Raw genomic sequence first — 13864 nt, 5'->3', positions numbered from 1 at the left:
AACTCGTCCGATCCTCTATCTTCTTTCTCTTTCCTTCAATTATCTCTTACTTTCTTTCCTCCTCTCTCCTCTTTCTTCCACTCAAATTTTTTAGTTTTAAAGAAAATTGTTTTCAAGAAATATTCTTAAAAAATATTTTGAAAAATAATAAAATTTTTCAAATAGGATACCAAACAAATCCAAAAATTTCTCATATTCTTAACTGAATACACCTCGCCTAAATTGGCCAAGTGAAAGTTACAAAAATAGACAGACAATAACCCGTTTCTAAAAGGGCTTTTGCGGTAATTTAGTGCTAATAGCCGAGTCCAAGGCCTTTTTGCTTGCACAGGCGGAAGTAGGGTTGTCGCCCATGCTGTACCGAACTAGTCGATTCTCAGTTCTTTCTCAGTAGCGGAGGAGAGAGAAAGAGAGTGGAAGAGAGAGAAACACCTGGAATTCGGAAAGAGAGAAAAATTCCGATTTCTTGTCATACAATTGACCAGTTCTGTGATATCGAAAGGAGGAGGAGCTTCGATGCCTTGTCGCTCTGCAATTTAGTCTCCGCGAGACGATACCTAAATATAATCAGAGTCCATGGCTGCTCTCCCTCTCGGCAAGCTCACCATCCTCGTGGGCGCAGGTCCGTACAAATCCCTCCTTTCCCTTTCACTCATTCAATTTCGTAATAACTCGGACGCCATAGCAATCTATTTCCGTATTCTCTGGAATCCCCGTTGCGATATTGTCCCGAACTGGTTTGTAATTTTTAATTTTTTATTCGGGCATAGTACTGGCGGATTAAAGTTAGGGTTTTGGATTAGCCGTAGTTCTATCATTTGGGAACACTGAATGGATAGCTGGGAGGAGGAAATATGGGTTCTTTTGAATGCATTGTTAACTTAATACGACATTGCAATTGAGAAAGGCGTCTGAGAGTGTGAAAGTGGAGCTGTATTGGTATTTGAGTATCCGAGCCATATGGGTTCTGTTGTTTTTGGCATTTGACTAAAAATGTGCAGTGTTTGGTGTTTGTTGAGGAGCTTAAGTCGTGCTTAAACTATCCAAGACCGTGTTTTGTCATATGGGTTAGTGATATTTTTGGGAGAATCCTACGGTATATTGCGAAACGTGAAAGTATAGGCATTTGGGTCTCATCAAATTGGTGGAAAATGGTTCCTCTTGTGTTTGTTACGTGCTTTCTTTCTCAATTTTCATGCCCGCTTGTCACCTGTCCAGTCCCATTCGAGTAGTAGCTTCTGACCTCATCTAAAGGGTTCTAATCAATCTGGTTTTTTCTTCTTATTGGTAGTTTCTTATGATTCATGAACCAACTTACTGCAATTGCAGGGTTCGACATACAATTATTATTTTATGTTGTCTTAGTTAAAGAGCATGTATTTCTAATCAATTGGTTGATCGTGTGCTTTTTAGGCATTCTTGGTTCAGTTCTTGCAAAAGAAGGACGTGTATCTGATGTTGTCTCTGGTGCTTTCAAGGTAGTTTCTCATGCTACTCTGTTTTGTATTCTATATATGTTAAAAATTGCCCTTCAAATTTGATGTTTTAAAGTCTATTTATGTGGCATCCAAAGTATTACATACCGATCTGGCTGCCAGTTGGTGATGTTGTATCCAAGGACTGGGTATTTATATCAATCAGGAAAGGAGGGTAGAGGTTCAATGTTCTTGAGGGCTTTCGAGCAATAGGGAAATCTGTGTATCATTACGACTATAAGATCGGGATACAATATGCAAATTTTGTTGGGCATGGCTGTAATCTTTAAACAATATTTTGAAAAAAATATTTTCAGTTTAATGTTCTTCAGTTTTGTTTAAATTGTATAAATTTTCCCGTATATCATTGCGACTTTAAGATTTTATTAATTATTGTCTTTTACCACAGATTGCATGGAAACAAATTATACGAAGTGATAGTACTCCGGCGGCTAAGAAACCACACAACGACCATCTGATGGCTCAGGTTTCATATTTTCTTCTAGAGTTTTTATTACTTATAATTGCTTTTAAAGTAGTTGGGTATTAGAATAGTTTTGCCTCACCACACTCTTCAATCAATTATCACTCTTTTTTTTTTTTTTTTTCTTGGTCAGCATCTGTGTGCCTTCATTATTGGAGCTTCATATTCTAGAAGATGGCATACTGTGATTAAATAATTAAATGTTACAGATGAACAACCTACGGAAGGAGCTGGAGATGATATCATCAAGTCCTCGGCAACGAGTTACAATTATAACTATGGGTCGAACAGGTTCTGATTACCTTCACTGGAGTTTTGAACATGGTTATTTATTGTCTGGATTAGTAGCGTACGGGCCAACAAAACCTTAATAAACAAACTTAAGCTGTTTTTGTATCTTATTTTTGTCATCAAGTTCAGAAACATCTTATGACACATACATATGAGCATGAATATATGTTATGATTAAATTCGTAGTTTTCATAATTTGTTGTTATGTGTTGTATATATAGCTCTATAACTATCCATTTGTGATATTCTGTGACCTGGTTTTGTTCAGGTACTAGCAAATATGGTATAATTATTGTTGCAGTAGCGGCGGGATATGGCTACTTGTGGTGGAAGGTATGAGGTTTTATTTTACATGAGAAAATAAATAGGTTAAAGCTTCCCCCTTGGCCAACTGATCAAACTTCTTGTTCCAAATTCTACCTATACTCACATTGTAACATTCTTGATATGCAAAATTACTATTTATCTGACTTTTCTGTGGGTGAACAAGTTATAAGGAGATAAAATTTGTACTTCGAAATGTAATATTGGTAATTGAATTTAAATTCTTTTACATTAGCGAGGACATTAAATTGCCACTAGATACTTTGGTTCCTTTCAGTTTTGGTATCTTCTACAATTGCTAAATAATAAGTTCTACCAGTGAAGACACGATTCAACTGTTTATGTTTCTCCTTGACATTTTGACATGATCTACTGTAAATAAGAATGCAACTACATGCATTCCGTAGTTGAATAACCATCTTATTAACTTCCTTATGTGCATTGGTGCGGTCCATACAAATATGCGTATTTGGGATGCTATACTTCTGTTTCATCTAGTAGCATGCATCAATTAAAATGGTTACTGAAACAAACACTTAGCTTACCCTTTTTTTTTGCTGATTTGTATATAAACTTGATAAACTTCAAGTGCTCTTGTCATAGCGTGCAAACTGCAAAGTCTAAAGTATATGAACCATTTAACAACTTAGAATTAAATTTTAAGTATGCTTTCAAGGACTCTGAGTTTGTAGGGTGATTATTGCTTAAAGTTCATGTAAATTTTTTTGAAAGTTTGTAATTATGATAGGTGTCATCCCAAAATCTCAACCCATTTGGTTTGATAAACAAATTATGTTTTGAAAAAAAATAACTAGTGGTTCAACTTGTTTTCTTCTGTTCTGTTTGTTCTCTTTTGTCAAAGTTGTTTATTATATGTGTGCATTTTGTATATGTTTTCAGGGGTGGAAGCTTCCTGATATGATGTTTGCAACAAGACGTAGCTTATCTGATGCTTCCAATTCTGTTGCTAAACAGCTTGAGAGTCTGTTTACATCAATTTCGGCAAGTCTCTCTCTCTCTCTCTCTCTGGGGGTGATATTTGTTGATTTCTGATGTTTCTTTTTTTCTTACCAAGTGAAATCTTGTGCCTTGTGCCTATGGTGGAATATAGATGGTGTACTACGTAATATGTAGGTTGTTATGTTGTTTCATGGTATGTTAAGTGCTCTCTCGAGAATGAGAGGAGCTTATCTTTTTCTGTCTTCACTGATGCCATTCAATTAAGTTTACTATATGACAAAGCCATGAATGTTCTGTTGTGAGTCAACAGTCAAGTATTACTTTTTCTCTCTTTCTCTCTTCCAAATGTTGTTGGTAAAATTTTATATGGAACCAACCATTTGCTCACTAGACCCATCTATGTCCTTTCATAAGTTTCTTCAATTCCTTAAAGCCGCCCCCTCCATAACTGTAAACTCTCTGTGATGGCTGATCATGTGCAACATTTTCCTATCTGCGAGGTCGCAGGGGCTGATGATGGTGGGAGTTGAGAGAGTCGATGTTCTCATTGGGTTTGGGCATGGTGGGTGGCTGTTGGGGTTTTTCAGTTTTTATTATTTTATAAATTTTGTTGAAGGTCAAGGTTGGAATTTAGAGGTTACCAAAATTTGGTTGGGTCTAGTGAGCAAATTATTAAGTCAATATCCATCCATGTTATGAGGTACTTGATTTATTCCCAAAAGGCATTGGTTGTAGTTTAAGCTTTTGTGATTTATGAACTTGTGTGATTAGATGAACTCATTTATTTCAGATGGTTTCGTGAAAGTATGCATATTTTGCAAGGAAATTTTATGAACCTGTTATGTTTGTCGTGCTTTTGGATTGGTTTTTCTTTTATATGCTTTTAATTAGACACGAAAAATAAAAATCTCTAACTTTGTAGATATTTTGTCTGATTTTCAGAGCACTCGGAGGAAATTATCTTCACAACTTGATCGTGTGGAATGTAGTTTGGATGAAAGTATTGAAAATACTGCTAGGACGCAACAGGAGGTGGGTATGTTAGATATTATTGAGTAGTTTAGTTAGTATGTATTTCTATGTTTCTAGTTCATTAACAAGAAATCTTCGAAGCCATTTATAGGTTATCACACTACAAGGAAAGACGGACACCATTAGCAGGGATTTTAAAAAAGTTCATCATGCAGTGCTGACTCTGGTGATTTATTGTTATTTTATTTTCTTTCATCTCTCGCAAGGTACATTCATGGATTGGAAAATCATATCCCTTATTTTTCTTTGGTCTCAGGAAACAAAAATTAATAGAATCGAAGGGAAGCAGGTATATAGTACTTAACTCTTTTGATTTATGAGTTGTTATTCTCCCCCCTTGAATACTCTTTTGTTCTGACGGTCTGGCCTTTGACTTCTTATTAGGGTGAGACTGCTGATGGAGTCTGGAAGTTGTGCGACTATGCCCTGAACCTGGAAAAGGGCAGAAACGCAGAACGCATTCAGGCATGTACTGATTATTTTCCTGCATAACCGGTAGATTGATATTTATGTCTGATTCTGTAGTACGTTACCTTGTCTTTGACTAATGATTGATTGTACTGGTAGATTGATATTTTATGTCTGTTTTGTAACTTTATTTTATCAGAATGAGCTTCAATTGATATTTATTCATTTGACATTTTATTGACTCTGATTTCCACGATGTTCAGGCATCACCATCCAGCTTTTCCAGGTCAGTTCTTGAACTACCACCAGACTCCCCCTCGTCTTTGGTGACACCACTGAAGTCCCCGAGGCCAGCACTTGAGCTACCCCCAACGTCACCCGCAAGGGTAAGATTAATATTCAAAGTGTATAGCGGTTTGACATGCTATCTTATTAAGATAATATATTGAATTGGTAGGGGGCTTTAACGCCTCTATTCTTAAGCAACTCTACAATTATTCAAATGTCTGCTCGCTTGACTTTGCCTCCTTTTTGGTTGAGGAATCCATAGTCTTATCCATGTCCAGTCGTTTCAGGAGAATAGTGGACTCTTGGAAGTGGTTGAGTCCTCCTCAAATCGTTCTGAGGCTTCCAATGGGATTCGTGCCCAAGAAGGCACAAACAAAGCGGCTTCCAGTTCTGGTTGGTTCGGGTTCGGGTTTCCAACCTTCAATGGTTCGGCGCTCCAGAGGACGCGAAGTGCTACAACTGGAATGGTGCAACAGAAACGATCAACCAGTCAACCATTATGAGGATCTTTGAATAGATCCCGGTAAAGTCATTAGAGTAAATTTATCTAATAAATCATCATTTGTACCATAGCTCGGGTGAAAGTCTCGAGCTTTTAGACTGTTTAGTTTTGAGAGCCAAAACCTCAAGTATAGCTGATGCCTTGTAGTCGATCAAAGTCATTGTAGCGGAGCAGGACGGGACGGGACGGGATGGGGTGCTGAGAAATTTTGTAGCGCGGTTACGTCGTAATATGGTTATTTAAGATAATCTTATGGTGACATTAGTATTTGTGTATACGAAAGATGGCCGTTGTCGCATAAGAGGTTTTAGGTTTAAAGTTTATTGTTTTGGAATAATGGTGAAACTCTTAGATATCGCTGTCGTGTATGCATCTGATAAAATTCACGACTTCGATGTGACGTTTAATTGTGAGAGCAGTTCAGTGGAATGTACAATAAATCAAATGTTTCATTATTTATTCTAATTCCGGGATTTTTTATATTAAATTACGGATTGTAAAGTGAGCAACATAATTTTTAGTTTCTAGTTTCGTATGTCTTAGTTAACACAAAAAATAAATCAAATGCATTCAAATACTCATTTTGATACATTCCAAACAAGAAAACATGTTGAGTCCTACGAAACAAAGGTTCTGTTTAGTGACTGGGTGAGATTGGGTCTTAGGGACAAAATTGGATTGGTAGGGGTTTGTTAGGCTGGACTTGTAACTCATATGTACGGACATATTATATAACCCACCCCATTGTGGAATTTCATGACTTATTATGCCGATTTCACATTTTGACCTAACAAGACCTCAATTCATTTTAATTAGTCACAACCTATCTCAACCGGCACACTAAACGGGCTCTAACAATCCAGCTTCGGCCCGACTTTTTGAGTCTGTACTATTAAAGAGAAAGCCCAAAAGGCACATGGAACGCAATGTAAGTAACTGTTTCCCGCCATTTTTCTTTGCTCGGCTTCTTTGGCGCGCAAGTAGAAGATAAAGAACTCACACTGGAGCCGTGGCCCACTGGAGATAATTTCTCACTTCCACCGGAGACAGAGAGAGAGAGAGACAGTGAGGAGCAAAAATGCAAGCCGTTAGATCTCAGAGGAAATCCTTCGTCAAGGAAGTCGTCCCGACCCTCCCTCTCTACCGCTCTGCTCCCGCCCTTGAAGTTCGTCTAGAAGAGTTCGAGCTCTTCGCCCTCGATCGCCTCCGAGGTAATTTTCCTATCGAGAACCTTTGTAATTTCCGTTTCACTGCTCAATTTTTGTCTCAAAACTTTGGGGATATCTTTTAATTTTTGGTTTTTGTATGGTTCCTGAGAAAATTTTGCAAAAGCGAAACACATTTCTGGAGCTAAGTTAATAGATTACACCAAAAGTTTGCACCTTTCACCGTTTAGGGCGTGAAATTAAAGAACCACATATTCGGGATGGGGCTGAATGAGATTGGCACACGGTCTTGTACTTTTCAGATTAGCTTGTAAATTTCTTATTAAGGTAAAAAATGCTGAAAAGATTGATTATTTTCATGCTGGAGTGTGACTGTTTGGGAGATGGGAAAATCGAAATGCTTTTGCAGTTGATTTTAGTATAGATCCACATTTCAGTTTCGGTTGGCCTGGTTTCCCTTTCTCTTCTGAATTTCGGAATCAAACAAAAACTATGAAATTTGATTCTTGATGCATTTTACCGGAGAGGATTCAGATCTTGGAGGGAATATGGGTTTAGCATTTGCCCAGCATATATCTCGAGAGTTGTGTTGATGGAAATTACTGCTGTATGCAGTGCTTAAAGGGATATCTGATGGATTATCACGCGGAAAGAAACATGACGAAATGCAGAAATTGGTAAAACCGTAGTTCCAGGTTGAAATTCTTTTCATTTCCCTTATTGCACCCTTTTAGAAAATTAACATTTTGGCATTTTACAGGCAATAGAACTATGGAAGACAAATATGAGACATCCTCAGGCATCTGAGGTCGTCAACAAGGACATAATATCGCACTTTGTTCTTCGGCTAGTTTATTGCAGAACGTAAGAACTTGTAACATTTTATTCTCTTAAAAGATTTCCTTATTATATCTTATTTTATGTTGTTAATTTTTATTCTGCATTTTAGGGAGGACCTGAGAAAATGGTTTCTTTCCATGGAGACTGCCCTATTTCGTTACCGATTTATGAACGAACAACCTGAACCTCAGGTAATCTACACTTAGCTTGGCACATTCCGTTAGTCGGTTTCTGACCAATATTCTGCTTTTGGTATTCAGAGGGCGCTCATGGAAGAATTTGATCTTCCATACAAGGCAGTTGGTGGTTCTGAACTCGAGGTAATTATGTGCCTCATACTTTCTAAAGCCTTTACGATATGATGTGCTCAATATAGAAAATGTGCATTTGAAACTAAGACCATTTCAGCATTTATTTATCAGTTTCATACTTTGCAAACCCTTTAAAATTCTTGGTATATGTTGCAATCATCATGTAAGTTTATCTTCCCTTGCAGAGTGTATTAGATAAATTGGTCCAGGTTTCGCGTTCGCTCGGTGCTCAATCTCAACCAACTGGTAGGGGCGCATATTTTATAACACTTTGCAATGCTGGAGTCAATAAGTTGTGCATTACTTTTATAGCTGTGAATTTTCCTAATTATACTCACGTGCACTGTTTAAATGTTCTAATATCTGGGTGTGTGCAATAGTGGAGTGTCTATGGCATGTTGGTACGTCTTGGTCTTGCATTTGGCATGTTCATTTACCTTTTTAGAAGACATGTTCATTGTTGCTTCAGAACGTGTTTAAAAAAATTGGTTATCTGCATTTTCCTTCGCTGTTATCCATATTCTAATTTTTCTCCTCTACTTGCATTTTTGCAGCTAGTGATATCTTCTTCAAGGTGTGTTTATCTTTGATTCATTCTTCCCTTTTCAACTGTACATTCTTTAATTTATTATTTGATCATAGTTTATTTCGTTATTGGAGTATGGGAATGAGGTTCCTGTGGGTCCAATGTTGTCCTCGGCCACAAATACATTTTCAGTTGGTTTTGATTTATTGCATGTGTTGCTTCATTAGTGAAGTAAATTGTTAAGAAAAATAAATTATTGAATGAATTTTAAAATTCGAACTAATCCTACAATTTACGTCATGTGTTATTTTTATATCATTTATTATTCTTTATTTAATTTCTTATTATCCTACCCCTCCATTAAGGTACCGTTTGAAGAAGTCCCAGAACTGGTAGCCAGTCGTAGAGTATTCATCAGTAAGGGGCATGCATATATAGCTAGAAATCAGGTTTAGTTAATGCTTTCTATTAGTTCTTGCATATACGATATACCTATAAAGTGACGATTATCATTGATTTATTTATGTTTATTTGCTCCTCTCTCTTCCAAACAATAGGTGGTTTCCCTTGTTGCCACACAGTTCCGCAGTCTTCTATCAAAGGCACTTATTTTGACAAACAGGTTATTGTTGGCTATTTGTAATTCAAAGCTCATTGGTTATATCTTATGTTACTTACTATTTCTTATCTTCTGTCAAGACAATCTAATGCATGAGGTTTTGGATTTTAAAATATCTGAAGTTGCACTTTCTGAATGCAGAAAATGGACAACAACTATAGCAGAACAAGAGAAGGATCGGTTGACTCCTGTGAGTATCGGATCCTGACCCTTGTATTTTGAAGTAGGCATTTATTTCCAAGTTAGCTTCTTGACATTTCTTTTCCTTTCATTTCTGTTTAGATTGTTGAAGCCCTATCCTCAAGTTACCTGGGCCCCGACTATTCTGAGGTAGTTCTTTACATGTTTTAGCTCATCTATTACCCATAGGTATCGATCATGTAATTTGTAGTTAATTATTCTATGTTGACTGCCTCTGTAGCCAAAAGAGTTTGGTCAGATTTCGTTAAAAGACATCGATGATGCAGCTAAGAGCTCATTTCCTCTGTGCATGCGCCACCTATTTGAAAAGGTATAAACATTGGGCAATGATTAGTCAGACTTTATTGGCTAAATTTTTCTTCTCAGCTTCTTTTTTCTTATGAAGATTTTTAAATCGCCTTTGCTCTTGTTTTACTCATGCTACTTGCTTGCAGTTGAGAGAGGATCATCATTTAAAGCATGGAGGGAGAATGCAACTAGGTCTCTTTCTCAAGGTTGTATCCTACAACCCGCATCACTCTCTGGTTTCTGTCCTGTCTTTTTTGTGGTAACATGTTATTCCATGATCATACGTGCTGTTCATTGTGTAATTGGTATGTTGGGCATCAAGACAACTTGTGCTGTTTGTTTCAATTTAAATTTGCCACATCATTAACAAATATCTGTTCCTATGTTTCTCATTTTCATTCGTACATGTCATGCATGGTTACATAGACGTTAGATACCAGTCACCAACGTATACCACTTATGGGGTTTTGTTGGTGGTATATGTTGGTGCTTTTATATGTCTGTATGCAAGTTCGCGACTAGAGTTTTCAAAATTATTGGAAGTCATACAGCCTTGTTGTGGTGAAAAGGTTGCGGAATTGCGAATGATGATTTTGGAGAATGCACAATGGCATACACACACACACACACACACACATATATATATATATATTATGTAGTTTATAGGTTTTTGTGGTGCATTTTGGTGCATGAAAATTGTCAGCTGACGTTTATACTCACAACCTTGCTATGACAAACTGTAAAAGTTATCAAAAGAATCATGAATATGTCTTTCTGGGATCTTCTTTCCCTATTGGCTAAATTTTGTTATTAACCTCTGTAGGGTGTTGGGTTGAAGCTGGATGATGCCCTTGCGTTTTGGAAAGCTGAGTTCTCACAAAAAGTGAGTGTTGTTTCTGAAGTATTTAATCTACTCATTCTTAATCATCACATGGGGCACAGAATTTTTTTCCAATAGTTATTATCCATGTATGATGAAAGGATAAGTTGCAAAATTTCAAAGTTCCAAAGTCGATGTTTTCCTGTTCCTTGTGACTCACTTGCTATTTGATTCCATGCTTTGTACTTGATCTTTGTATAGGTTGGTGTTGAAAGGTTTGACAAAGAATATTCATATGGCATACGCCACAATTATGGAAGAGAGGGGAAAAGAACGGTAAGACATCATACTTAAGATTCAAGAGTCTCAAGATGCTATATTCTTTTACTCAAATAGCAAGAATTTTGAGTGATGTTATGTCTAGAATCAGATCAATGATCAAAACTGGACTCATGAAAAATATTCAAAAAAATTGAAACCACTACATAATTATTGCTTGTTGCAGAAGCGTTTTGCTGTTGGATTTTGTTCTTAGATGTACAGCCTTTTTGGTTAAAAATACCATTAGAAAACTGGAAGTAACGCGTGAAGAAATACTCAAAATATATGATGCTGTGCATTCTGATCATGATCAAATATGTTCAATTTTTGACATTGCAGGATTACACGCCTTACTCCTGTCAAAAAATCATCTCATCTACTCCTGGTGTAGGAGATCATCATGGATGCCCATATCGATATTTCAGGTAATTTTGATAATAAAAATTTTCCTTATTCATCTGGATGATATTTAACTTGGCCTTTCCGACATTACTGGCTGTATTATATGGGATAGAACTGCCACAGCAAAAACCCAACTATATCAGTGCCTTATTCTAGTAATTCAATGGCTTTCAGCTAAAGTAGTGATACATACATTGGCTGATCAACCATATCCTTTTATTCGTCATACTTAGTCGAATCTCGTCGCCCTGCTCATGGCAAATCTAACTTTTTAAAAAAAATATTTCTGTGACAGTGAAGAGAACTTGAGAGCAGCCCTTGGTAAAATGGGAGTTACTGGCCGAGCAGTTGGAGATGTAATGGACAAAGTTAAAAACAAACATTATCAGGTGAAAATGTTACTAGATGCATAAAAATTATTCCAAGTTGTTTTTGTTCTAACACGATGTTAATGTGGAATACTTGGTCACGTTACGTATGCATCAGCTGGCATGCACCTTGACGTTCGAAGCTATTCATGGTTCATCATGCGACGCTGGAATTAACCATCCAAATCAGTACTTTAAGGACAGCCAAACTATTATAAAGTCTAAGGTAAATTATCCTTTTATTTACAATTTACTATCAAATACCAAAATTTGAGCAAAATTTGTTTTAATTCGGTTTTGAGACCTCTAGGGTAGCCAAAAAGGCTGAAGTTGTACCACATGCTTATCCGAATTTTTCTTTGCAGAACCAGTCTGCAGCTTAAGGGAGAGTTTTAAAGTGCCATCAGAGGCAGATATAGCGTATTCTCGTTCCACAGGTACCTCTCTCAAAATAGTCCATGTAAAATGCAAATAATAGAGCATCCAGCCAAAGTATATCCCTTTCTTTCAACTTTATTTTAATTCTCCTACACGCCGCTCTTTATTTTTGACTATCGAATCAAATAAATCAAACACAAATAATAAACAGGATTAAACATGTGTAGGACGAGGAAAAAGGTTGGTGGTTATCATTTCTCCTTTTTTAACAAAGAAAGCCAGTGCTATGATCTGCCCCAAAGTAGGAAGGACATATATAATTTGGTTTCCTGGTTCTATTATTAGCAAGTGTTCTTCCGCAACATGAGGTCCACCGTTCACATTGGTCCATCTGATTTCCCCCCTGCCTTTTTCAGTTTGAGCTCAGATTTGGTGTACAGGTTTGGTTGGTTGGTCGGTCGGGATGAAGAAGTGATCACGACGAAGCTCATGACCTAACATATTGTTGTTCCTTTTGATGATATATAACGAAAATTTTATGTTTGTTTTATGATGGATTTGAGTTATCCCTTGAAATTTATAATTAGTTTTGAGTTATGCAATATTTGGCATCTGTTTTTCATTGTATACAAGTAATAGTATAGTTCGTAGATACAATGTTTATGATCCTTTGGTCTGTAACGACATGACATCCAGTCTTCATTTTATCGATGAAGTCTTTGAGTTCAAAGTCGATTTCTTTACCTTGTTACAATGTGGTGACCGCGGTGGTGGAGTATCTGTGGGTATCCGTTGCCCATTCCTCTTACAATGTGGTTCCTCTCTTTAGCTCCACCTAAACTATCATTACAATTTTACTACTCGAGCAATAGCTCGTTTATGGAACGAACGTCTCATTATTAACTAATGGTGATGATGCTATTCATAATCGTTGTGTTCAACAACGTACTTTCAGCGTAAAAAAGCTGATAGCTGATCCGTCACAATTTTACCTTGTAACTTTTATGCGCATGTCATTGTCCTCCTTGTGGCTCTTGTTATTGTTTAGGCTTTTCAATCTCAGATGGATCAGTACCTGAATCCGAGGACGAAGTCAGAAATTTCTTCCAGTAGGGGCAACCGAAATCAACTAAATTTTTTTTATTATAATATGGTTATACGTAATATGATATTAAGGATGGTTTCAAATGATGATGTATCCCAATTCCAATGTTACAAAAATTTCAATATAGTAGTGGAAAGTGGCAAATTAATGAGAAAAATATAAATACATGGTAGGCGGGAGAGGGTTTTTTCGGTTTGAATGACAGAACAAGAGCACTATTGCTCATATAATATTTGATATGGAGTATAAGTAGAATGAATGTATGTTGGATGTTAGATACATATATTTTCTTCAAAGATAATCCGTACATATTATATAATTGTAGTCTGCAACTAAACAAACGAATTACTTGAGTGGGGGCATCTGCCCCCACTGAGCATTCATTGGCTTCGTCCATGCCTGACATGTAACTATCAATCAGGAAGACGAAAATTAGATGGTTGACGAATTGTTAGGGAAGAATTTGAAGAAATTATGGATGAATTTTAGATTGTTTGTGAATAGTCCGTATATTAGTTTATATGTAGGCTAGGTTGGTTAATCAAGGCAAGTTTCCGTTCCCATGCACCCAAGTTTGAACCCACCCTTCTCACACGCCCACACAGAGAAGACGTGGTTTAAAGGACAAGAAAGTGTACTTTCCAAAGAGTGTTTCCGGAGAATATTGAGGACATCTTGGAAACTGGTTGCCCTTGAGAAAAGGCATGTTAACAGTGCTCCAATTTCTATAAGTAGCCGAGTTCTTATCCATATTA

General features: G+C 36.8%; 2 protein-coding genes across 7 annotated transcripts; both read left to right on the top strand.

Moving 5' to 3' along the window:
- Positions 1 to 293: 293 nt before the first annotated feature.
- Positions 294 to 6251, top strand: LOC103452170 (uncharacterized). 3 transcript variants are annotated; one of them, XM_070810492.1, is made up of 13 exons: positions 322 to 622; positions 1414 to 1478; positions 1885 to 1962; positions 2169 to 2250; positions 2519 to 2583; positions 3475 to 3576; positions 4477 to 4566; positions 4658 to 4732; positions 4823 to 4855; positions 4951 to 5031; positions 5238 to 5360; positions 5550 to 5785; positions 5912 to 6251. In XM_070810492.1, the coding sequence occupies exons 1-12, from the start codon at positions 577 to 579 to the stop codon at positions 5763 to 5765; spliced, it is 1056 nt and encodes a 351-aa protein (XP_070666593.1). In that variant the 5' UTR covers positions 322 to 576; the 3' UTR covers positions 5766 to 5785; positions 5912 to 6251. The 3 variants fall into 3 exon arrangements, with proteins under 3 accessions (XP_008389901.1, XP_070666593.1, XP_028947076.1); XM_029091243.2 differs by having other exon boundaries at positions 5541 to 5785; XM_008391679.4 differs by having other exon boundaries at positions 294 to 622; positions 5550 to 6251.
- Positions 6242 to 12734, top strand: LOC103452171 (probable DNA primase large subunit). 4 transcript variants are annotated; one of them, XM_070810490.1, is made up of 20 exons: positions 6242 to 6975; positions 7546 to 7607; positions 7691 to 7794; positions 7880 to 7961; positions 8031 to 8090; positions 8267 to 8327; positions 8636 to 8655; positions 8973 to 9056; positions 9165 to 9229; positions 9368 to 9416; positions 9509 to 9556; positions 9648 to 9737; positions 9862 to 9921; positions 10539 to 10598; positions 10797 to 10871; positions 11196 to 11281; positions 11554 to 11647; positions 11745 to 11852; positions 11998 to 12063; positions 12421 to 12734. In XM_070810490.1, the coding sequence occupies exons 1-19, from the start codon at positions 6843 to 6845 to the stop codon at positions 12007 to 12009; spliced, it is 1353 nt and encodes a 450-aa protein (XP_070666591.1). In that variant the 5' UTR covers positions 6242 to 6842; the 3' UTR covers positions 12010 to 12063; positions 12421 to 12734. The 4 variants fall into 4 exon arrangements, with proteins under 4 accessions (XP_070666591.1, XP_008389902.1, XP_008389903.1 ...); XM_008391680.4 differs by having other exon boundaries at positions 11992 to 12063; XM_008391681.4 differs by having other exon boundaries at positions 11992 to 12063; positions 12232 to 12734.
- The last annotated feature ends 1130 nt before the right edge of the window (positions 12735 to 13864 follow it).

This window comes from Malus domestica, chromosome 13, assembly GCF_042453785.1.
Source record: "Malus domestica chromosome 13, GDT2T_hap1".
Taxonomy (NCBI): Eukaryota; Viridiplantae; Streptophyta; class Magnoliopsida; order Rosales; family Rosaceae; genus Malus; species Malus domestica.
The sequence above is the reverse complement of the archived record's forward strand: the minus strand, read 5'-3'. Positions and strand labels throughout refer to the sequence as shown.

Coding starts and splice junctions, on each gene's coding strand:
- LOC103452170 (XM_029091243.2), top strand. CDS start 577: ATGGCTGCTCTCCCTCTCGGCAAGCTCACCATCCTCGTGGGCGCAG. Junction 1,479..1,884: donor TTGTCTCTGGTGCTTTCAAG/GTAGTTTCTCAT, acceptor CTTTTACCACAG/ATTGCATGGAAACAAATTAT. Junction 2,251..2,518: donor TATAACTATGGGTCGAACAG/GTTCTGATTACC, acceptor GGTTTTGTTCAG/GTACTAGCAAATATGGTATA.
- LOC103452171 (XM_008391680.4), top strand. CDS start 6,843: ATGCAAGCCGTTAGATCTCAGAGGAAATCCTTCGTCAAGGAAGTCGTC. Junction 9,057..9,164: donor CATATATAGCTAGAAATCAG/GTTTAGTTAATG, acceptor TCCAAACAATAG/GTGGTTTCCCTTGTTGCCAC. Junction 9,417..9,508: donor AGAAGGATCGGTTGACTCCT/GTGAGTATCGGA, acceptor ATTTCTGTTTAG/ATTGTTGAAGCCCTATCCTC.